Source organism: Oncorhynchus mykiss, chromosome 12, assembly GCF_057628025.1.
Source record: "Oncorhynchus mykiss isolate SJ-2025 chromosome 12, ASM5762802v1, whole genome shotgun sequence".
Lineage (NCBI taxonomy): Eukaryota > Metazoa > Chordata > Actinopteri > Salmoniformes > Salmonidae > Oncorhynchus > Oncorhynchus mykiss.
Window position 1 is genome coordinate 64,216,679 of NC_143033.1, and position 24,548 is coordinate 64,241,226.

Genomic DNA, 24,548 nt, shown 5'->3' on the forward strand with positions numbered 1-24,548 from the left:
GAAGCAAAGGGCAGGGGGTCGCAATCTTTTGAAGCAAAAACGCGTTCTAACGCGTTCTTAAGTGTCTATAATCAGGACAAGTGCTTTCATTGCGTACTATTAATATTATTTAAATTAGTTATGTTTATAGTGATATATTGGGGGGACAAATCATATTTTTCCCATGATGGGGTGTCCTGTCCCATGCATGAGTTTATGCCGCGTTCACAACAACTGGGAACTCGGAACTGAGAAATCTCCGACTTCCATCTTCAGTGCATCCAAGACCACTTTGAACTCTGAAAAAAACAACCTCCGACTGAGAAAATTCGTTTTGAATGCTTATCCAACTCGGAATCCCAACTTGTGTAACGGATGTGAAACGGCTAGCTTAGTTAGCGTGGGCGCTAAATAGCGTTTCAATCAGTGACGTCACTTGCTCTGAGACCTTGAAGTAGTAGTTCCCCTTGCTCTGCAAGGGCCGCGGCTTTTGTGGAGCGATGGGTAACGATGCTTCGAGGGTGACTGTTGATGTGTGCAGAAGGTCCGTAGTTCGCGCCCGGGTATGGGCGAGGGGACGGTCTAAATTTGTACTGTTACACTTGGGAACTCTGAGCTTTTCTAGATTTCTGAATTCGTTTTTTTTCCGAGTTCACAGTTGTCTTGAAAGCACCATTAGCTAGCCAACTTCACAATGACTTTCTATAATGCCGCGTTCAATGCTAGTCGGAACTAGGACTCTAATTTCCAACTTGCTGATTAATTGAACACTGCACATGTATATTTACAACCAGTTTTATCAAAGATTTTTACAACTAAGATAGACCACAGTTTATAACGGGAACAAATTAGTCATAGTGAGCAGAACAGGCAAGGAGGTGCGAGCTAGCGAGATCCGATTGGCGCGTTCCAGTAGGGAACGCCTCTTTGAAGTGAGCGTGTGCAATAACACAATTCGCTTTGGCACTCCTTCTAAACAGCTGTAATTTTGAGTAAAAGTTTACAAAACGTTGTCCAAACTGTTCAGCACGTATTCTAGTTTTGGTGACAGAAAACTGTATTGAGATCAAATGTTTCATTGATGAGAAAATTTGCCGAATCTCGGCAAAAATCCATATAGTTATATATTCTCCCACTGCCGGCCAATGGGCTTCCTATTACTACTATATTTGGTAGTGAGTGGAAACGCCAAGCGGGTGCTTCACATTTATACGTCAGGTGAAATATCTGTCTCATTGTTCTATCTGTGGTTGTAGCATTTTTTACTTTTCCGAGTTTCCTAGTTCCGACTTGTAGTTGAACGCGGCTCAAGTGGGGTTCGGGGATTTCTATTGGAGAAGCAATCTCTGCCTATCTTTATACGTTACTGTCTTTGACGTAATCAGTTTGGATATGCGGAAAGTTGGAACTTCGAGTTTAATTTGGTCAAGAGCGGTTGACTTGAAATTGACCCACAAAAGTAGCTAGCAAGATTCGATAAGAAGTAGACAAATATGAAGAGCGGTCTGTGAGGACTGACAATAGTGGAAGCGAATAAAAACATGTAACGTTAGCTAGCTATATATGTCTTAATGTCTTCTATCGAATTAATACAACTTACAGCGATAGCTAGGTAACGTTAGCCTGCTGTTGCTAGCTTGAAGTTGAAGAAGTGGAGAGGAGACGAACGCTTAGCACTATATATATATATTTTAGAAAAGTTATATTTTAGAAAAGTTAATATTACTCCACTGGAAAGTTTTCCTTATGAGGAATCCGATTCGGCGTCGCGTGGAGCAGTGAGGACCGAACCACCACAGGTAACGTGTTAATATTTAAGTGGCCACATATTTTGAGGGAAAATCGACTTTCGGTCCGGTGTTCAGGCATTCAAACATCAGTGGGTATTAGTGGTGTGCCGATGACCAATGTAGAGTAGCACATTTCCATTTTTGAAAAGCTGAAGTAAGTCAAGTGTAGCCTTGTGAACATTCATGCTACAGATACCACCTGAACTGATACTAGCATGCCATGACTAAAGAAAGGAGAGGGCGTGGTGTCAGTTTCGACAGTCTGATAAGATGCTGGCACGAAGTTCTTGGACGAAGTAATATCCTTATTTACTACAGCCATTAGCAGGGGCGCAACTTTGGTTTTAGAAGTGGGGGGCATGGGGTCCTCCCTCAGAATTTGTTTGTGTATCTAAAGCTCATTTCCTGCGTTTCTACTAAGGCTGTCCCGAAAACAAAACAAAAAAATTGGTCCACCAAGAGTAGTGGTCTTTCATTTTAAAACGTGTATTTTTCCATTTATAGACACACCCTGTGTGTTTTAACAAAATCAACTGTACATACTGAACTTGTATGATTAAATAATGAAGACCCACACATGACTCGAGGGAGCCAGAAAGGGAAAAAAAAACTATTCCCCACCGTCCTTCACCCGCTGCTGCCGGCCTTCGCTCCTGAAGTTGTCGGTAATAGGCTATATCAGTGGTCGGAAACCTTTTCCATTTGAAGTGCCAATTTATCTTGCCGTTTATACCAATCTGCGTGCCAGTTATGATTGTCATATGCACAATTTGTGGAACAGTTTTATTCAATTTATAATAGTCTTTGTATCTCAAAATCATTGGCTGTGGTTAATCTACATCGCCAAATATGTAATAATAACCTACATAAAGCCAACATACAAAAACATTGCAGCCTGCAGGTAGAAAATATCCTGATAAAAATAAATATCCTATAAATCACATTGGCTACGCATGGCCTGTCAGCAATTATCTTGAAACGTTGTATCAACTGGGTCGCCCCAAAATTCGTGCTAGCGAACTTGAAACATTGTATAAAATATTCTGGGCCCTCAGTTTCCCATGCCAGTGAGTTCAGGACAGACACACCTGTATACTATATGTGCAAAGGATAAGAAGTAATCAGGTATTTTTATGACGTTGCCACTGGATCAGAGCATTACATTTTTTCCCTTTCATGCCGAGTGGTTATCGAAAGGGAGAGAGCTGGAAATGTTGTTCAAATACTTTGAGGAACTATTGTCTTTCTAAGTTGATTCTAAAAACAGACTTTGTTTACTTGCTGTTTGAGGTGAAGAGACATTACTTTGAGAAGCTCCACAGCTCATTTGTGGTGGTGAGTTAAGACAATCAGAAATACTATCAGACATCCCCAAATGGGCACATGTATAGGGCTACATTTACATGCAGGCCATGTCCTACGTCTATATGCATAATCAGATGCGCGTCCTTACTCAACATTGACAGGAGAGTTTCAAACAAAAGACAATAATTTGACAGCTCGTAAATGTAATGAAATAAACAAAAACATGTCCACTCCGATAATGAAAACGAACAGTAAATTACTACTAATAATATATTTAATGCATTAACAGAAATCACCATAACAAAACACACATTGCAGATTAGAAATAATGGGAATTCACTGTAAATGTAAGCTACTATTGGTGATGTACAGCATGTAATGGGTAATTGATTGACATAACTTCATTGTGTGCACTGTTTGCTATGAAACAATGAATACCCACAAAATTGCGTGAGAGAGCGCATTCTGGAGAGACTTGCCTCTGAGCCACAATCCTCATATTCTTGGACCGTGGCATCTCTGCAGCCTCCTCAATGGATTAATCCACTGAGACAGGCGCAAATAAAACAGGTGTCTTGTGTGCCATGAAAAAATAAAATATATATTTGACTGCTCAAATGAATAAAACAAATTTTCAATACAGACCCCTTTGTCATACAGTAGGCTAGTCCATATAAGGAACCTACTAGACCTTATGAAAGTTGCACAGTATACCCTTAATCTTGTAATAAATCAAATCTAGTAATACATGTGACATTTCTGCCATGCATTTTTTTTTGCCGCTATAAATGCTAGCTTAAACAGTTTCTTCTGATAAGTCTCCAGTATCAACATTTCCAAGCAAACAAAAGCAGGAAAAATAGAGAATCTTTAGACATGCTGAGCTAAAATAACATACTCTTTGCCAGAATTCAGCCAGCCAGCTCAAGATCATAACATATGCAAATACAGTGCATTCGGAAAGTATTCAGACCCCTTCCCCTTTTCCACATTTTGTTACGTTACAGCCCTGTTCAAAAATGGATTAAATTACACATTTCTTATCAATTTACACGCAATAATGACAAAGCGAAAACAGGCTTTCAGAATAAAAAACAGAAATACCTTATTTACATAAGTATTCAGAGCCTTTTCTATGAGACTCGAAATTGAGCTCAGGTACATCCTTTTTCCATTGTTTCTACAACTTGATTGGAGTCCACCTGTGGTAAATTCCGTTGATTGGACATGATTTGGGAAGGCACACACCTGTCTATTTAAGGTCCCACAGTTGACAGTGCATGTCAGAGCAAAAACCAAGCCATGAGGTTGAAGGACTTGTCCATAGCGTCGAGGCAGGATTGTGTCGAAGCAAAGATCTGGGGAACCGTGCCAACATATTTCTGCAGCATTGAAGGTTCCCAAGAACACAGTGGCCTCCATCATTTTTATATGGAAGAAGTTTGGAACCACCCAGACTCTTCCTAGAGCCCGCCGCCCGGCCAAGCTGAGGAATCGGGGGAGAAGGGCCTTAGTCAGGGAGGTGACCAAGAACATGATGGTCACTCTGGCAGATTTCCTCTGTGGAGATGGGAAAATCTTCCAGAAGAAGAACCATCTCTGCAGCACGCCATCAGGCCTTTATGGTAGAGTGGCCACTCCCCAGTAAAAGGCACATGACAGCCTGCTTGGAGTTTGCCAAAAGGCACCTAAAGGACTCTCAGACCATGAGAAACAAGTTTCTCTGGTCTGATGAAACCAAGATTGAACTCTTTGGCCTGAATGCCAAGTGTCACATCTGGAGGAAACCTGGCACCATCCTTACAGTGAAGCATGGTGGTGGCAGCATCATGCTGTGGGGATGTTTTTCAGGGACTGGGAGACTAATCAGGATCGAGGGAAAGATGAACAGAGCAAAGTACAGAGATCCTTGTTGAAACCTACTCCAGAGGGCCCAGGACCTCAGAATGGGGCGAATGTTATGACCTTAAGCACACAAGTCTCTGAATATCCTTGAGTGGCCCAGCCAGAGCCCGGACTTGAACCCGATTTGAACATCTCTGAAGAGACCTGAAAATAGCTGTGCAGCTATGCTCCCCATCCAACCTGACAGCTTGAGAGGATCTGCAGAGAAGAATCTGCGAAACTCCCCAAATACAGGTGTGCCAAGCTTGTAGCGTCATACCCAAGAAGACTAAAAGGCTGTAATCGCTGCCCAATGTGCTTCAACAAAGTACTGAGTAAATGGTCTAAATACTTTTGTACATTTGACTCGTTTCAGGAAACTAGGCGTATGTCGCGGGTCACTACTTCACAGGAGAGGCATTTGAACATAAACTTAAAAAAAAAAAAAAAAATTGGGGTAGAAATGCTTTCTGGAACATGTGAACTTTCATGTGCTTTAACCTCTTTATGGTTGCATTCCTTTGTTCTCAATTTCCTCCTGAAGACATACCCTAATCTAACTGCCTGTAGCTCAGCCCTAGAGGCAAGGATATGCATATTCTTGGTATCATTTGAATGGAAACATTCTGAAGTTTGTGGAAATGTTAATTGAATGTAGGAGAATATAACACAGTTATGCTGGAAGAAAAGAGAAAGAAAGAGCATACGTTTTCTGTTTTTTATTGTTGTATTATCATCTGGGGGCAGAGGTAGAGCGGGCAGCTTGGCACCGGGGGCTCCCAGTCGGAGTCGCTATCACCGTGAAAGAAAACATAAAAAAATTATTTGTATTGTATGAGCCTTTTATCATCACATAAAATAAACAGATATGTATTGTATAGAGCAGAGGGAACAGTCACTAAGGTGAAGTGCTGTTCCATTCAACTTCGGCCATTGTTGTGGGCCTGTACTCACCCCCAGCACCCAATGGCTATTTCATATGGAAATGAAGAGGAGTAGCATGCGCAGTGGCCATGTGTGTTTGCTGTTCTACTCCATTCCATTTGAGTAAAAACATTGAAAATATAATCTGACATGGAATATATATATATACTGCTCCAAAAAATAAAGGGAACACTTAAACAACACAATGTAACTCCAAGTCAATCACACTTCTGTGAAATCAAACTGTCCACTTAGGAAGCAACACTGATTGACAATAAATTGCACATGCTGTTGTGCAAATGGTAAGACAACAGGTGCAAATTATAGGCAATTAGCAAGACACCCCCAATAAAGGAGTGGTTCTGCAGGTGGGGACCACAGACCACTTCTCAGTTCCTATGCTTCCTGGCTGATGTTTTGGTCACTTTTGAATGCTGGCAGTGCCTTCACTCTAGTGGTAGCATGAGACGGAGTCTACATCCCACACAAGTGGCTCAGGTAGCGCAGTTCATCCAGGATGGCACATCAATGCGAGCTGTGGCAAGAAGGTTTGCTGTGTCTGTCAGCGTAGTGTCCAAAGCATGGAGGTGCTACCAGGAGACAGGCCAGTACATCAGGAGACGTGGAGAAGGCCGTAGGAGGGCAACAACTCGGCAGCAGGACCGCTACCTCCGCCTTTGTGCAAGGAGGAGCAGGAGGAGCACTGCCAGAGCCCTGCAAAATGACCTCCAGCAGGCCACAAATGTGCATGTACCTGCTCAAACGGTCAGAAACAGACTCCATGAGGGCCCGACGTCCACAGGTGGGGGTTGTGCTTACAGCCCAACACCGTGCAGGACGTTTTTCATTTGCCAGAGAACACTAAGATTGGCAAATTTGCCACTGGCGCCCTGTGCTCTTCACAGATGAAAGCAGGTTCACACTGAGCATATGTGATAGACGTGACAGAGTCTGGAGACGCCGTGGAGAACGTTCTGCTGCCTGCAACATCCTCCAGCATGACCGGTTTGGCGGTGGGTCAGTCATGGTGTGGGGTGGCATTTCTTTGGGGGGCCGCACAGCCCTCCATGTGCTCGCCAGAGGTAGCCTGACTGTCATTAGGTACCGAGATGAGATCCTCAGACCCCTTGTGAGACCATATGCTGGTGCGGTTGGCCCTGGGTTCCTCCTAATGCAAGACAATACTAGACCTCATGTGGCTGGAGTGTGTCAGCAGTTCCTGCAAGAGGAAGGCATTGATGCTATGGACTGGCCCGCCCGTTCCCCAGACCTGAATCCAATTGAGCACATCTGGGACATCATGTCTCGCTCCATCCACCACAGACTGTCCAGGAGTTGGCGGATGCTTTAGTCCAGGTCTGGGAGGAGATCCCTCAGGAGACCATCCGCCACCTCACCAGGAGCATGCCCAGGCATTGTAGGGAGGTCATACAGGCACGTGGAGGCCACACACACTACTGAGCCTCATTTTGACTTGTTTTAAGGGCATTACATCAAAGTTGGATCAGCCTGTAGTGTGGTTTTTCACTTTAATTTTGAGTGTGACTCCAAATCCAGACCTCCATGAGTTGATAAATTTGATTTCCATTGATATTTTTGCTTTGATTTTTATTGTCAGCACATTCAACTATGTAAAGAATAAAGTATTTAATAAGAATATTTCATTCATTCAGATCTAGGATGTGTTATTTTAGTGTTCCCTTTGTTTTTTGAGCAGTGTATATACAGTGGGGCAAAAAAGTATTTAGTCAGTCACCAATTGTGCAAGTTCTCCCACTTAAAAAGATGAGAGAGGCCTGTAATTTTCATCATAGGTACACTTCAACTATGACAGACAAAATGAGGAGAATCACATTGTAGGATTTTTAATGAATTTATTTACAAATTATGGTGGAAAATAAGTATTTGGTCAATAACAAAAGTTTATCTCAATACTTTGTTATATACTCTTTGTTGGCAATGACAGAGGTCAAGCGTTTTCTGTAAGTCTTCACAAGGTTTTCACACACTGATGCTGGTATTTTGGCCCATTCCTCCATGCAGATCTCCTCTAGAGCAGTGATGTTTTGGGGCTGTTGCTGGGCACCACGGACTTTCAACTCCCTCCAAAGATTTTCTATGTGGTTGAGATCTGGAGACTGGCTAGGCCACTCCATGACCTTGAAATGCTTCTTACGAAGCCACTCCTTCGTTGCCCGGGCGGTGTGTTTGGGATCATTGTCATGCTGAAAGACCTAGCCACGTTTCATCTTCAATGCCCTTGCTGATGGAAGGAGGTTTTCACTCAAAATCTCACGATACATGGCCCCATTCATTCTTTCCTTTACACGGATCAGTCGTCCAGGTCCCTTTGCAGAAAAACAGCACCAAAGCATGATATTTCCACCCCCATGCTTCACAGTAGGTATGGTGTTCTTTGGATGCAACTCAGCATTCTTTGTCCTCCAAACACGACGAGTTGAGTTTTTTACCAAAAAGTTATATTTTGGTTTCATCTGACCATATGACATTCTCCCAATCTTCTTCTGGATCATCCAAATGCTCTCTAGCAAACTTCAGACGGGCCTGGACATGTACTTGCTTAAGCAGGGGGACACGTCTGGCACTGCAGGATTTGAGTCCCTGGCGGCGTAGTGTGTTACTGATGGTAGGCTTTGTTACTTTGGTCCCAGCTCTCTGCAGGTCATTCACTAAGTCCCCCCCATGTGGTTCTGGGATTTTTGCTCACCGTTCTTGTGATAATTTTGACCCCACGGGGTGAGATCTTGCGCGGAGCCCCAGATCGAGGGAGATTATCAGTGGTCTTGTATGTCTTCCATTTCCTTATAATTGCTGATTTCAGTTGATTTCTTCAAACCAAGCTGCTTACCTATTGCAGATTCAGTCTTCCCAGCCTGGTGCAGGTCTACAATTTTGTTTCTGGTGTCCTTTGACAGCTCTTTGGTCTTGGCCATAGTGGAGTTTGGAGTGTGACTGTTTGAGGTTGTGGACAGGTGCCTTTTATACTGATAACAAGTTCAAACAGGTGCCATTAATACAGGTAACGAGTGGAGGACAGAGGAGCCTCTTAAAGGTCTGTGAGAGCCAGAAATATTGCTTGTTTGTAGGTGACCAAATACTTATTTTCCACCATAATTTGCAAATAAATTCATTAAAATTCCTACAATGTGACTTTCTGGATTTTTTTTCTCATTTTGTCTGTCATAGTTGAAGTGTACCTATGATGAAAAATACAGGCCTCTGTCATCTTTTTAAGTGGGAGAACTTGCACAATTGGTGGCTGACTAAATACTTTTTTGCCCCACTGTATATGTATATATATATATATATATATATATATATATATATATATATATATATATATATATATATATTTATTATTATTCTTTTTTCTTCATAAAACGGCATTAGCACTTACCCGTCCAGAAGTACGTCCTGTCCTTGCAGAAACTTAGTTCCTGTTTGAATCATAACACTCAGATTCCTCAAACAAAAAATCTGTCTCACTTTTTTCACTTTCACTTTAGACTTTGACTTCGCTTTTCCTGATTTATTCACCATGATATCTTCAATGAAATCGTTGAAAATACAACTTCCCGAAATAAAGCTGCGCGTAACAAGCCTCACAGCAACTCCTCTGATCGTCAAGGCGAGAATGGAGTTCGTTACGAATGCAATATCAAACAAGGAATAGTGCTCCAACCCAAAACCATTACATACTGGCGTTTACCTCAGCTTGGCTATCTACCCAGCTAGTTTTCAAGAAGATCAGTGGTCATTGGGCAGAAATACAGTCCATCAATGAAGCTTCGCTAAAATGATTGGTGCGCCAGGTAGTCATTGCTCGTTGTCTTCAAATCAGTTCACTTCGGTCAATACTCCCCGCAAAAAAAACAAAGACGTTTGGCTGTGTTGCAAACATCCGGAGGAATGCACTGAAACCAACCATGACTAGATAAACAATGTTTTACCGTGTGTAATTACGTCAAATGCTCTGTAAAAAATTGATGGAGATGGAATTCACGGCACAAACAGGTTACAAAATGTTTCATTTTAAGCTATAAAAATGGATTTTATCACTCGGACCCTCAGGAAGAGAAATAAGAGCAAGATCTCAGAATGTAAGTCATAATTGTACCTTCAGATGTGAATGTGTAAAAACTGTCATGGCGGAAAATGTTTCTGTTGTTGATTGCTCTTCTCAAACAAAAGCATGGTAATTGTTGTCTGTAATAGCTATTTTAAATTGAAAAATGTAGTTTGATTATCAAGATTCCAATTTTTTGAAGGGTGTAAGACACTTGCATTTTCAAGAATGTTTAATGTTACGACGTTGTATTTTTAGTTGTCACTCTGAAATTTCCCCTGATGTTGATCCCTGTACAGGGATCGCAGCCATAACAGGTTTAAAAAATGCTTTACGGCGAAAGCAAACCTTTACAATTATTTGAGAACATAGCCCAGCAGACAAATCATTATAAACTGTAACCAGCCAAGTAGAAGACTTACACAATTCAGAAATAGAGAGAAAATTAATCCCTTTGATCTTCATATGTTTGCACTCAGATGATATTCAATAAATGTTCCTTTTGTTCGATAGTCTCTCTTTGTCCGAAAACCTCCGTTTTGTTCGCACGTTTTCAGTAATCCACAGGCTCAAACGCAGTCACAACAGGCAGACAAATTCAAATTGTATCCGTTAAGTTCATAGAAACATGTCAAACAATGTTTATATTCAAGCCTCAGGTTGTTTTTAGCCTAAATGATCTATAATATTTCAACTGGAAAATAACGTTGTCAATATAAAAGGTAAACAAGAAAGGCACTATCTCTGGTTGCGCGCATGAAAAAGCTCTGTGACACGGGTTAGGGTCCACTCATTCAGACTGCTCTTACTCCCTCATTTATCAGAATATAAGCCTGAAACAATTTCTAAAGACTGTTGACATCTCGTGGAGTGCATAGGAACTGCAATTTGAGTCCTAAGTCAATGGATACTGTAATGGCATTGACTAGAAAACTACCACAAAAAAATCTTACTTCCTGTATGGATTTTTCTCAGGTTTTCGCCAGCCAAATCAGTTCTGTTATACTCAGACATTATTTTAACAGTTTTGTAAACTTTAGAGTGTTTTCTATCCAAATCTACTAATTATATGCATATCATATATTCTGGGCCCGAGTAGAAGGCAGTTTAATTTGGGCTAGTTTATCTAGCGTGTCCTGGGTTGCATATAATCGATGCGGTGCGCATTCGCGGAATAAAGACTGTCGTTGCTCCAACGCTTACCTAACCATAAACATCAATGCCTTTCTTAAAATCAATACACAGAAGTATATATTTTTAAACCTGCATATTTAGCTAAAAGAAATCCAGGTTAGCAGGCAATATTAACCAGGTGAAATTGTGTCACTTCTCTTGCGTTCATTGCGCACAGTCAGGGTATATGCGATAATGATAAACGTTTTGTTTTCGAAATGATAGTTTCTGGATTCAACCATATTAATGACCTAAGGCTCGTATTTCTGTGTGTTATAATTAAGTCTGATTTGATAGAGCAGTCTGACTGAGCAATGGTAGGCAGCAGCAGGCTCGTAAGCATTCATTCAAACAGAACTTTAGTGCGTTTTGCCAGCAGCTCTTCACTGTGCTTCAAGCATTGCGCTGTTTATGACTTCAAGCTTATCAACTCCCGAGATTAGGCTGGTGTAACCGATGTTGAATGGTTAGCGGGGTACACGCTAATAGCGCTTCAAACGTCACTCGCTTGGAGTTGGAGTGGTTGTTCCCCTTGCTCTGCTTCGAGGGTGGCTGTTGTCGATGTTGTTCCTCGTTCGAGCCCAGGTAGCGGCGAGGAGAGGGGTGGAAGCTATACTGTTACACTGGCAATACTAAAGTGCCTATAAGAACATCCAATAGTCAAAGGTATATGGAATACAAATGGTATAGAGGGAAATAGTCCTATAAATACTATATTAACTACAACCTAAAACCTCTTACCTTGGAATATTGAAGTCCCATGTTAAAAGGAACCACCAGCTTTCATATGTTCTCATGTTCTGAGCAAGGAACTTAAACGTTAGCTTTTTTACATGGCACATATTGCACTTTTACTTTCTCCTCCAACACTTTGTTTTTGCATTATTTAAACCAAATTGAACATGTTTCATTATTTATTGGAGGCTAAATAGATTTTTATTGAAGTATTATATTAAGTTAAAATAAGTGTTCATTCAGTATTGTTGTAATTGTCATTATTACGAATACATTTAAAAAAATCTGCCGATTTTAATTGGTATGGGCTTTTTTTTGGTCCTCCAATAATCGGTATCGGCTTGAAAAATCATAATCGGTCGACTTCTAATCTGTGTCCATTCTCGAGGTTGATCGATTGATCGGAATGGCCGATTTTTAATTAGGGCCGATTTTTCAAGTTTTCATAACAATCTGTGTTTTTAAATACCTTTTATTTAACTAGGCAATTCGGTTCAGAACACATTCTTATATTCAATGATGGCCTAGGAACGGTGGGTTAACTGCCTCGTTCAGGGGCAGAACGACAGATTTTCACCTTGTCAGCTCGAGGGATCCAATCTTGCAACCTTATAACTAGTCCAACGCAATAACGACCTGCCTCTCTCGTTGCACTCCACAAGGAGACTGCCTGTTACGCGAATGCAGTAAGCCAAGGTAAGTTGCTAGCCAGCATTAAACTTATCTTTATAAAAAACAATCAATCACAATCACTAGTTAACTACACATGGTTGTTGATATTACTAGATATTATCTAGCATGTCCTGCATTGCATAAGTATCTGACTGAGCGGTGGTAGGCAGAAGCAGGCGCGTAAACATTCATTCAAACAGCACTTTCGTGCGTTTTGCCAGCAGCTCTTCGTTGTGCGTCAAGCATTGTGCTGTTTATGACTTCAAGCCTATCAACTCCCGAGATGAGGCTGGTGTAACCGAAGTGAAATGGCTAGCTAGTTAGCGCGTGCTAACTAGAGGGACGGAAGCTATACTGTTACACTGGCAATACTATAAGAACATCCAATAGTCAAAGGTTAATGAAATACAAATGGTATAGTGGGAAGTAGTCCTATAATAACTACAACTTAAAACTTATTGAAGACTCCTGTTAAAAGGAACCACCAGCTTTCATATGTTCTGAGCAAGGAACTGAAACGTTAGCTTTCTTACATAGCACATATTGCACTTTTACTTTCTTCTCCAACACTTTGTTTTTGCATTATTTAAACCAAATTGAACATGTTTCATTATTTACTTGGCTAAATTGATTTTATTGATGTATTATCTTAAGTTAAAACAATTGTTCATTCAGTATTGTTGTAATTGTCATTATTACAACAAAACAAAAATAATCAGCCGATTTTAATTGGTATCGGCTTTAATGGTCCTCCAATAATCGGTATCGGCGTTGAAAAATCGTAATCGGTCGACCTCTAATCCATTCATCATCATTATGTTGTGCAATGACTGTGCACCATGACAGTGTAGTCTGTAGAGCTGTTTATACCGTGTCAGTGTGAAAAGTAGGGAATTACCTAGGGAAACTGACAGATCAATAATGTTACATTGGTTTACTGACTCAAATAAAATATTGCTCATATTGCGCTGTCAAATGTTAGTATATCGGTTTTCAATCATTTGCCCGCAGGTTTCATTGTCTGATTTCAGGTCTAGTGTGATTCATTTTAGCCAACTTTTGGCTAGCTCTAATGGTACTTCAACTGGCGCAAACTATTCAAGTTAATTTACTTCTGTTGAAACGGGACAAAAAGCCATCAAAACATTTCCATACACACAACAGCTGTTAGATACTGGACCACACAGACACCACAGAGCTGAACTGGCTGTGGTAGCTACTAGCTAGTTCATTCTCTTCAGACAGACCTTCAGTCGAGAAGGGATGAAACATTAGCTAACAGTACATGTCAGTTACACTTTTAGATCAGCACTGAGAATAAATACCTTTTTTTCTGTTAAGTCAAACAGCAGTTGCCTTGCCAACTTACATCAGTCAAATAAAGAGTAGCCTGTTTCTGCTCTGCTTTTACAACTCTGAGAAAAACTGCAACACACAGAGACAGCAGCACCGTGCTGGTCAGAAGCTTTGCCTTCACACAGCCTGTCCGCAAGCTCTGTGGTGTCTGCGTGGTCCTAAATCCAGCTGGCTAAAACCACCTACTTGACCAGCAGTGTTTAGCACTAACTGAAGTTTGTTTTAGTGCCCTTTCCCATGTAGCCGGAGAGTATAGCATTACAGTAGTCTAATCTAGAAGTGACAAAATCATGGATGAGCTTTTCTGCATAATTTTTAGACACTCTTTTTTTCCCCCTTTTTTCTCTCCAATATTACGAGATGGAAAAAAGGTGTCCTTGATATATTCTTTATGTTCATCAAAAGAGAACTCGGGGTCTAGAGTAACGCAGAGGTCCTTCAGTTTTATTTGAGACAACTGTACAAACATCAATATTAATTGTCAGATCCAACAGCAATTCACTTTATTTATTGGGACCTAGAACTATCATCTTTGTTTTATCAGAGTTTAAAAGTAAAACATGTGCTTCCATCCACTTCCTTATGTCTGAAACACAGGCTTCCAGGGAGGGCAATGTTGGGGCTTCACCATGTTTCATCGAAATTTACAACTGTGTGTCGTCCACATAGCAGTGAAAGTTGACATTGTGTTTCTGAATGACATCACCAAGAAGTAGAATATATAGTGTAAACAATAGTGGTCCTAAAATTGAACCTTGAGGAACACTGAAACCTATAATTGATTTTTCAGAGGATAAACCATACACAGAGACAAACAGATATCTTTCCGACAGATAAGATCTAAACCAGGCAAGAACTTGTTTAGACCAATTACGGTTTCCAATCTCTCCAAAATAATGTGGTGATTGATGGTGTCAAAAGCAGCGCTAAGGTCTAGGAGCACGAGGACAGATGCAGAGCCTTGGTCTGGCGCCATTAAAAGTAATTTACCACCTTCACGAGTGCAGTCTCCGTGCTATGATGGGCTGTAAAACCAGAATGAAGCGTTTTCGTATACATAATTTGCCTTCAGGATGGCAGTGAGTTGCTGGGCAACAGCTTTTTAAAAAAAGGCCGATTTTAAAAATAAAATATATATAATAACAATTTTATATATTTTACTTAAAAAAACAAAAACATTTTCTGAGTCAAGGTTTGGCTTTTTCTAGACATGCTTTTTTACTAGCACTTTTAGTGGTGTGATACACATACTGTGGGTAGGGAGCCATTTATCATGTTCAACATAGGAGGGCCAAGCACAGGAAGTAGCTCTTTCAGTAGTTTAGTTGGAATAGTGTCCAGTATGCAGCTGGAAGGTTCAGAGGCCATGATTATTGCCATGAATGTGTCAAGACATACAGGATTAAGTGTCTCCATTTATTCTAGGTCCTGGCAGTTCTGTGCACTCAGGACAACTGAGTTATGGAAAAATATCAATTCAAAGAGTAGTCTGTAATTTGCTTTCTAATGATCATGATCTTTTCATTGAAATTCATGAATTCATCACTGATGACGTGATAGCCATCTTCTCTTGGGGAATGCTGCTCTTTAGTTAGCTTTGCGACCGTATCAAAAATACATTTTGGATTCTCCTTAATTAAGTTGAAAAAATAGGATGATCGAGCAGCAGTGAGGGCTCTTCGATATTGCATGGTACTCTTTCCAAGCTAGTCGGAAGACTTCCAGTTTGACGGAGCGCCATTTCCGTTCCTATTTTCTGGAAGCTTGCTTCAGGGCTCTGGTATTAAAGGTTAAATTTAGATTCACAGTTAGGTGGTTAACCAATTAAAAAACTTTTTGTTTTTACTCAAGTCCTTGGGTAGGTAGAGGGAGTCTGGAAGGTCATCTAGCAATCTTTGTGTTGTCTGAGAATTTATAGCATGTCTATTGATGGTCCTTGGTTGGGGTCTGAGGAGTTTATTTGTTGCGATTGCAAACGTAATTAAATGGTGGTCCGATTTAGTCCAGGATTTTGAGGAACAACATTTTAGATCCACAATATTTATCCACGGGACAAAACTAGATCCAGGGTATGACTGTGGCAATGAGTAGGTCTGGAGACATGTTGGACAAAACCCACTGAGCCGATGGCTCCAACAGCCTTTTGGAGTTGGTCTGTGGACTTTTCCATGTGAATATTAGTCACCAAAAATGTGAATATTATCTGCCACGACTACACGGTCTGATTAGGAATTCAGGAACTCTGACTTCTCTGATTGAGCAGGTTGCATAGATTTAATGACTAAAACGTGTATGTATGTGTAAATGTTACCGACACTGGTGTTCGAACTCTTGTGTGTAGAATGATTGAAATGTGGATAGACTGGATTCTCCAGCCGTGTGTTTGTGTACGGCATTGCTTTCACTTCCCTATGAGTGCCATGGCATCAGACTGTTCCATTAGCAACACAACCGACACTTTCTGCAACTATGGGGAAAAACAGACTGTAAACTATATTTCTTCTCCAACGTTTATTGAAAACATAAATACATTTGCACTATGAGCACTTTTTGTCTCAAATACATTGTTACAGATGTTGGTTAGTTAGCTAGCAAATGTTTTGCCATATTAACATTGTCATGAAATCATTCAAAACAAGACATGGTATCAAGAACAAGATGAAACTAGCTGAAATTGGTCACTTACGATTCCCCACAAAGCAGTTTCTTGTAGTTTTGGCTATCCTGAATCACAACTCACTGACTTCGGCCCCAATGAAACATGCACATCATTTTTGTGACATTGTCAGCTAACCCATCTGTGGAAGCATCTAGGCTACATACAGTCAGTCTGCCTGTCGGTCAATAAAAGTGATGGAAGTTCAAATCAAATCCCTTGACTAATGAAAGCGTTGGTGTCTTTAGGTTGGGGCTGCCTTTGGAGTTGACTTTAAACATGCACTTGTAGGAGTTTCTATACTGCATACTAAGACACAAAAAAGGTCAGGTGTCAGCCAATAACATTTCTCTCTCTCAGTGATGTCAGCTGATGCGCTCAACCCTACCTCTCCCAACCCCTCAGTGATGTCTGCTGATGCGCTCAACTCTACCTCTCCCAACCCCTCAGTGATGTCAGCTGATGCGCTCAACCCTACCTCTCCCAACCCCTCAGTGATGTCAACTGATGCGCTCAACCCTATATCTCCCAACCCCTCTGTCTCGTCCATCTCTCTGGTTGAGATCAAGGCAGACACTCGTCTGGTGCTGAAAGCTTTCCTCCGCAGCGCACTCTCTAATCCTTCGACCGAGCGGCTTGGGACGGTGGGGGGAAGCTACAAAGACCACAACAAGTACAGGTAACAACTCTCTCACGTAGCCCCCCCCCCCCCCCCCCCATCTAGGCTATTACCTGTCATCCCCATCACCTCACATCCCTGCCATTCACCCCCATCCCAGTTGTATGTTTTAAAAATGCCACCCAATATTCTTTAACCTTTTATTTTTCAATTATATTTAATTTTTGCAATCAATCCAATCATCCTACCTCTTTATCCATCTCCCCTGTCTCTTCTTTCCAGTGCAAAGGAGTCTAGGAAGCGGCCGGACAATGGCTGGGACTCTCTGGATGAAGCAATCAGCTCAGTGGAGGAGAAGAAACACGGCTTGAAGGACCTCATTAAGAGACGACTGCAGCCACGGCCCTCCACCCTGCCCCTCCGTCGCTCAGCTAAAGACAGCGGTGCAGACCAGACACAAAATGGTGGCTCTTTGGAGAAGGACGGAAGACCAAATCGAACCAACCCAGGCCTGCCAGGCTTCTTCAGAGACCAACTCGAGGTGAGATGGATCCACGTTGTTAATCACAACGCATTATTTAAAATGTACTAAGAAATTACATGTCACATACAGTACCAGTCAAAGGTTTAGACACACCTACTCATTCAAGGGTTTTTCATTATTTTTACTATTTTCTACATTGTAGAATACTAGTGAATTACATCAAAACTATGAAATAACACACATGAAATCATGCAGTAACCAAAAAAGTGTTAGACAAATCAAAATATATTTTATATTTGAGATTCTTCAAAGTAGCCACCCTTTGCCTTGATGACAGCTTTGCACACTCTTGGCATTCTCTCAACCAGTTTCATGAGGTAGTCACCTGGAATGCATTTAAATTAACAGGTGTGCCTTGTTAAAAGTTAATTTGTGGAATTTCTTTCCTTAATACGTTTGAGCCAATCAGTGGTGTTGTGACAAGGTAGGGGTGTGATACAGAAGATAGCCCTTATTTGGTAAAAGACCAAATCCATATTATGGCAAGAACAGCTCAAATAAGCAAAGAGAAACGACAGTCCATCATTACTTTAAGACATGAAGGTCAGTCAATACGGAAAATTTCAAAAACATTATACTTCAAGTGCAGTCACAAAAACCATCAAGCGCTATGTGAAACTGGCTCTCATGTGGACCGCCACGGGAAAGGAAAACCCAGAGTTACCTCTGCTGCTGATAAGTACATTAGAGTTACCAGCCTCAGAAATTGCATCGAAAAATAAATGCTTCACAGAGTTCAAGTAACAGACACATCTCAACATCAACTGTTCAGAAGAGACTGAGTGAATCAGGTATTCATGGTTGAATTGCTGCAAAGAAACGACTACACTTAGAATAAGAGAATTGATTGGGCCAATGGACATCAGACCAGTGGAAATCTGTCCGTAGGTCTGATTTTGCGATTTTTGGTTCCATCCGCTGTCTCTTTGTGAGACGCAGAGTAGGCGAACAGATGATCTCTGCGTGTGTGGTTCCCACCGTGAAGCATGGAGAAGGAGGTATGATGGTGTGGGGTGACACTGTCAGTGATTTATTTAGATTTCAAGGCACACTTAACCAGCATGGCTACCACAGCATTCTTCAGCGATACGCCATCCATGATGGAGTGCTGCATCAGATGACCTAGCCTCCACAATTACCCGACCTCAACCCAATTGAGATGGTTTGGGATGAGTTGGACCGCAGAGTGAAGGAAAAGCAGCCAACAAGTGCTCAGCATATGTGGGAACTCCCTCAAGACTATTGGAAAAGCATTCCAGGTGAAGCTGGTTGAGAGAATGCCAAGAGTGTGCAAAGCTGTCATTGAGGCAAAGGGTGTCACCTTTGAAGAGTCTAAATAAATATTTTGATTTGTTTAACACTATTTTTGGTTACTGCATGATTCCATGTGTTATTTCTTAGTTTTGATGTCTTCACTATTATTCTACAATGTAGAACCCTAGAAACCTTTGAATGAGTAGATGTCCAAACTTTTGACTGGTACTGTAATTAGCTGGTATCCCACTCCCCCATTTTAAGAGTTTTGTTGTGGTTTTCGGTCAGACAGAAGACCTGTGACTGATTTTAGCTGCTGTTTTAAATTCTATACAAGACCACATCGGTCATAGAGCAAAACTGCTGCTCTGAAACTATGGAATGTAATAAGTTGTGGAATGTGGTTATGATGTACAAAGCTGTGATTATTTGATCTAATACAGTATATGACATCCATCATTGTTACTATTACCTCAGGAAGATGTTAGGTTCCCCTCCTCCATGTCAGATGAAGAAGGGAACGATCCGAAACAGCAGAAAAAGGCAAAGAAGTTGAAGAACCAGATCTCCTCTTTCTTCAGCATGAAAAAGAAGTCAGAAAAGGATAAAGACAAGGATGAGACGCGTCTTCAGAGGCCATCCACACTGACCATCGGCGTAGGGCCAGTACCCGTGGCGCCAGTCATCTCTCCCAGTAAGTATTTTGGAACAGAACAGTCAGTCATCTCTCCCAGTACGTATTTTGGAACAGAACAGTCGGCAGCAATGAATGTTTGCCTCAAACTATCATATTTATTAGGGGTTCAGCAGCGAACACCATTGGCTCATAGTGGCCATATTGTTTGAGCTGGAGTCCTGGTTGAAGAAATGAGTACATAGATGCTATATACCAAATTTGGTACCAATCGGTCTAGCGTTTCTGGTGAAGTAGACGTTTTAAAGTACATAATTAAAAATAATCCAAAATACATCAAAGCACATTGCATGATCTGTTCGATGTTGAGTTTTAATATTGGACAAGCTTGAAAATTAGTACAGCGGTAGCTCATCCAAGGGGCACAGTGGGCCCACAACTTGAACCCCTTGCTATTTGCAGCTATACTTAAGGACATTCAGGAGGACAAGGACATTCAGAATCTTGTCCTGAAGCCACTACTGTGTTGTCTTGGCTGTGTGCTTAGGTTTGTTGTCCTGTTGGAAGGTGAACCTTCGCCCTAGTCTGAGGTCCTGAGCAAGTTTTCATCAAGGATCTCTTTGTACTTTACTCCGTTCATCTTTCCCTCGATCCTGACTGGTCTCCCAATCCCTGCCACTGAAAAACATCCCCACAGCATGATGCTGCCACCACCATGTTTCACCGTAGGGATGGTTCCAGGTTTCCTCCAGATGTGACGCTTTGCATTCAGGCCAAAGAGTTCAATCTTGGTTTCATCAGACCAGGGAAACTTGTTTATCATGGTCTGAGAGTCCTTTAGGTGTCTTTTGGCAAACTCAAAGCGGGCTGTCATGTGCCTTAAACTGAGGAGTAGCTTCTGTCTGGCTACTCTACCATAAAGGCCTGATAGGTGGAGTGCTGCAGAGATGGTTCTCCCATCTCAGAGAGCTCTCTGTGACCATCGTGTTCTTGGTCACCTCCCCGACTAAGGCTCTTCTCCCCGTATTGCTCAGTTTGGACGGGCGGCCTGCTCTAGGAAGAGTCTTGGTGGTTCCAAACTTCTTCCATTTAAGAATGATGGAGGCCACTGTGTTCTTGGGGACTTTCAATGCTGCAGAAATGTTTTGGTACCCTTCCCCAGAACTATGCCTCCACACAATCAAGTCTCGGAGCTCTACGGACAATTCCTTCAACCTCATAGCTTGGTTTTTGCTCTGACATGCTTTGTCAACTGTGGGACCTTAAATAATATTTACCTCTTATGTGCATCATGTGCACATTCAGATAGCCTTGTCCAACTAGGTCTACTATCAATCACCTCGTATACCTTAGCTGGCAACATTGTAACCAATGCCAGCCTTACATGTAATTAACCATAGGCTGCTATAGGATATAAAGCCTACAGGTTAAATAATTTAGCTCTGATTTTCTCCCCATCATAACCGTCGGAGGGGGGTAAATAAGTGACTTCCTTGAAAAGGGGAGAATATGAGCTTTACAACAATGCCAGAATTATTACTGTACTCATAATATTCAGCAAAAATCATGTGTTTTTCCAATCTTAAAAAGTAACCGCAACTCGCTATTGCCATAGATGAAAATAACGCTTATGGCAAAATAGAACTGGATGTGATCTGAGCAAAATGGTTAGTTTGTTACAATTGAAGTCTCCTGGCTGTGCATCAGCTCAAAAGAAAGGCAGACGAGTGATTGAAGTGACTGGGAACCAGTGGTGTAAAATACTTTAAAGTACTACCTAAGTAGTTTTTGGGGGTATCTGTACTTTACTTTACTATTGATATTTTGGGCCACTTTTACTTCACTACATTCCTAAAGAAAATAACATACTTTTTACACCCTACATTTTCCATGACACGCTAAAGTACTTGTTACATTTTGAATGCTTAACAGGACAGGAAAATTGTCCAATTCATGTACTTATCAAGAGAACATCCCTGTCCATCCCTACTGCCTATCATCTGGTGGACTTAATAAACACACATGCATCTTTTGTAAACTATGTCTGAGTGCTGGAGTATGCCCCTGGCTATCCGTACATTTTAAAAACAAGAAAATGGTGCCGTCTGCTTTGCTTAATTTGAAATTATTTATACTTTTGATACTTAAGTATATTTAGAACCAAATACTTTTAGACTTTTACTCAAGTAGTATTTTACTGGGTGACTTCCACTTTTACTTGAGTAACTTTCTATTAAGGCATCTATACTTTTACTCCAGGATGACAATTTGGTACTTTTTCCACCACTGCTGGGAGCTGTGTGTGGGAGAGCCAGATCAACTCAATCAGCTCGCGCAACAGAAACATGTTATCGATCAATGAGAGGATTGCATTATGTATTCTACACAGCTATGCATGCTTATGCTTGGACAAAACAGATGAAAATGAGCTTTATGTCAAAGTGAATGTCTCTTAGTCTCACGTGGACTTTCTCGTCTTGTTATATTTTCGTCAACTAAAATGAAAAGCAATTGGTAATAGTTTTTTTTTGCACGCGCGTCTCGTTATAGTAATTTAGTTTTTGTCTGGGGCAATAGGCTGTTGACGACTATTTTTCGTCATAGTTATTGTTGACGAAATTAACACCAACACACCTGATTCTAAGTTGAATGTCAAGACTGAAGACCATGCATGTTTTAGTTGATTATTTCAAACAGGAGTGTTGGAACAAAAGCTGGAATTAAAGCCTGCAACATCCAGTAGCTCTCCAGGACCAGAGCTGGAGGCCCATTCTATTACACTCCTACTATTCTCTCCTCCCATCCCTCTCTGTAGCACACCCTCCTGAGTTCTATGAGGAGGTGGCTGAGACTCTGGACAGGATTGCTCAGCGGTCCCACAGTATGAAGAGACCCCAAAGGCCCAGCCCACGACCCAGCCCTGCTACCACCCCGGTCAAACCTCCCCCTGGTGAGTGGAAACACACATGCTATGCTGCTGTATGGCTATTCTTTATTTTTATCCATCTCTCCTGTCCTCAGAACCTGACAAAGAAGAAATGGTGCGCCAGCTGGTCCAGGTACTGTCTATGGAAGGGGATGCCATCAACTACAAGGTAAGACTTCTGGTGTAGGACTAGATCTAGATCACCTGACACTGCAGTTTCTAACTACCTACACAGTTTCTAACAACCTACGTACACCTTTACTACCTATGTACACCTTTACTACCTGCCTACACCATTACGAACAACCTACATTGCTACTACGTACACCTTAACTAACTACCTACCCTTGTCTTGTGTGTGCCCCCCCCAGATCCAGTCGGACCCCTTCCTGCGCTCCACGCTGAACCGTCTCTCATACCCGTCCTTCGCCAAGCTCCTGGACACCTTCGCCAGCCAGGAACAGGCCACGCCCTCACCTCTGCCGCCTCCTGCCAGCAGCCCCACGCTGAGACGAGTGGCCGTCACCATGGAGGTGTCGCGGCGTGTCGTCACAGCAACAGGGATGCAGCGCATGCAGGGCTACGCAGAACGCTATATGGAGAACTTTGCCCCCTGGGTGAAGAGCCATGGAGGATGGGTGAGTGTTTGCTCCAATTGCCCTGTCCCTATCAGAACTCTCTAAAATATTTTTGCAAAATGCAAGTTAGCCTTAAATTTTAATGCAGATTTAGCTTAGCGTTTGTTTTCCATTTCTCCTAAACAGCTAAATATATGAATATATGCATGTATTTGATAAGAGTAACTTGTTTGGTTGTATAGACTGGTTGGTTGTTGAGCAACAAAACCGACACATGCGAATCTATGGGGCAAATCAGACGGGGTTCACTTAGTTTGTTGACAACATATCTCCAATGTTTATTGAAAACATATATAAAGTTGCACGATGAGCACTATTTTTGTGTTGTTGGTTAGCTAGCTAGTAAATTCTGGCCATATTTAGCATAGAAGGGACATCACTTAAAACACCTCAAAGCAAGACATGGTATCAAGAACAAGCTAAAACTAGCTGAAACGAGCCACGTACGATTCCCCACCTGGCGGCATCTTGTCAATGTTGCTAGCCTTCTGGCCATCCAGAATCACAACAACACATGGACTTCTGCCCCATTTTGAAGCGTGCGCAACGTTTGTGACATTGTAAGCTAACCCATCTTTTAACATTGTTTATGTGGACATTGGCGCCCTCTGTTCTAAAGTTGAAAGGTTGTTTCCAAACACAACCACCAGGAGGCAGAAGTCATCACTGACCACAGCAGGCATCTGGTGCTGATTTTCCCTCAATTTCTAATCTCCCATTTTCCATATGCAGGAAAGTATTGTCCAGTTGGAAGAGATTTTGGAGTGCGACTGACAACCCTACACCATCAAGGCAGCTCGGAAATCCTCACTACTTATTTTTAACCTATGACTAAGGCCTGGAGTTGTTTCCTATCAAGTCGGGTACAACTCAAGACCCTTCCTGACCTCAGTTTCTCCTGTGGTGAGAGACGGAGAAGGAGTTAGCTTTTTATAACTCTACGACACGTGAATTATGTCACTTGTATTTGTCTGAGAATCATGTGTACTTGTACAATTTTTTTTATTTTTATCAATGTTTTTCTATAAACGTGTTTTACAAAAACCAATGTGTACAGTGTGGTCTTTGGTTTGGGTTTCATTACTTGGTGTTACGACTGGAGATCATAATTAAATAGTGTACTTTGATAGTCCATTTATAAGGATATGAGATATTTATTTCATTAGAATGACAAACCCTGACCTCTTCAGTTGTCTATTGGACAGAAATAAGTATTTGAAAGCATAGGCTCATCTCAGAACTATATAAGAGAAGTGAATTCATACCGACAACACCTCATATGGAAAACAAGTTGTTTAAACTATTACCACATTCATAATCAGAGATTCATCCATTTGGTTAAGTGTATTTTACAAAATGTGCAAGTTAACAA

General features: G+C 41.5%; 1 protein-coding gene across 3 annotated transcripts; it reads left to right on the forward strand.

The window, feature by feature from the left end:
* The first annotated feature begins 1,150 nt into the window (after nucleotides 1-1,150).
* bcl2l12 (BCL2 like 12) lies at nucleotides 1,151-24,220 on the forward strand. Of its 3 annotated transcripts, none has more exons than XM_090192962.1 (8): nucleotides 1,151-1,778; nucleotides 16,922-17,240; nucleotides 17,463-17,721; nucleotides 19,456-19,711; nucleotides 22,428-22,562; nucleotides 22,634-22,707; nucleotides 22,910-23,176; nucleotides 23,909-24,220. In XM_090192962.1, the coding sequence occupies exons 2-8, from the start codon at nucleotides 16,924-16,926 to the stop codon at nucleotides 23,948-23,950; spliced, it is 1,350 nt and encodes a 449-aa protein (XP_090049088.1). In that variant the 5' UTR covers nucleotides 1,151-1,778; nucleotides 16,922-16,923; the 3' UTR covers nucleotides 23,951-24,220. The 3 variants fall into 3 exon arrangements, with proteins under 3 accessions (XP_090049088.1, XP_090049089.1, XP_090049090.1); XM_090192963.1 differs by having other exon boundaries at nucleotides 19,456-19,672; XM_090192964.1 differs by having other exon boundaries at nucleotides 1,167-1,778; nucleotides 16,967-17,240; nucleotides 19,456-19,672.
* Nucleotides 24,221-24,548: the final 328 nt, after the last annotated feature.

Excerpts from the sequence above, each read along its gene's own strand:
- bcl2l12 (XM_090192962.1), top strand. The coding sequence starts at position 16,924 with ATGTCAGCTGATGCGCTCAACCCTACCTCTCCCAACCCCTCAGTGATG. Across the intron at positions 17,722-19,455 it reads TCTTCAGAGACCAACTCGAG|GAAGATGTTAGGTTCCCCTC; the intron begins GTGAGATGGATC and ends CTATTACCTCAG. Across the intron at positions 19,712-22,427 it reads ACAGTCAGTCATCTCTCCCA|CACACCCTCCTGAGTTCTAT; the intron begins GTACGTATTTTG and ends CCCTCTCTGTAG.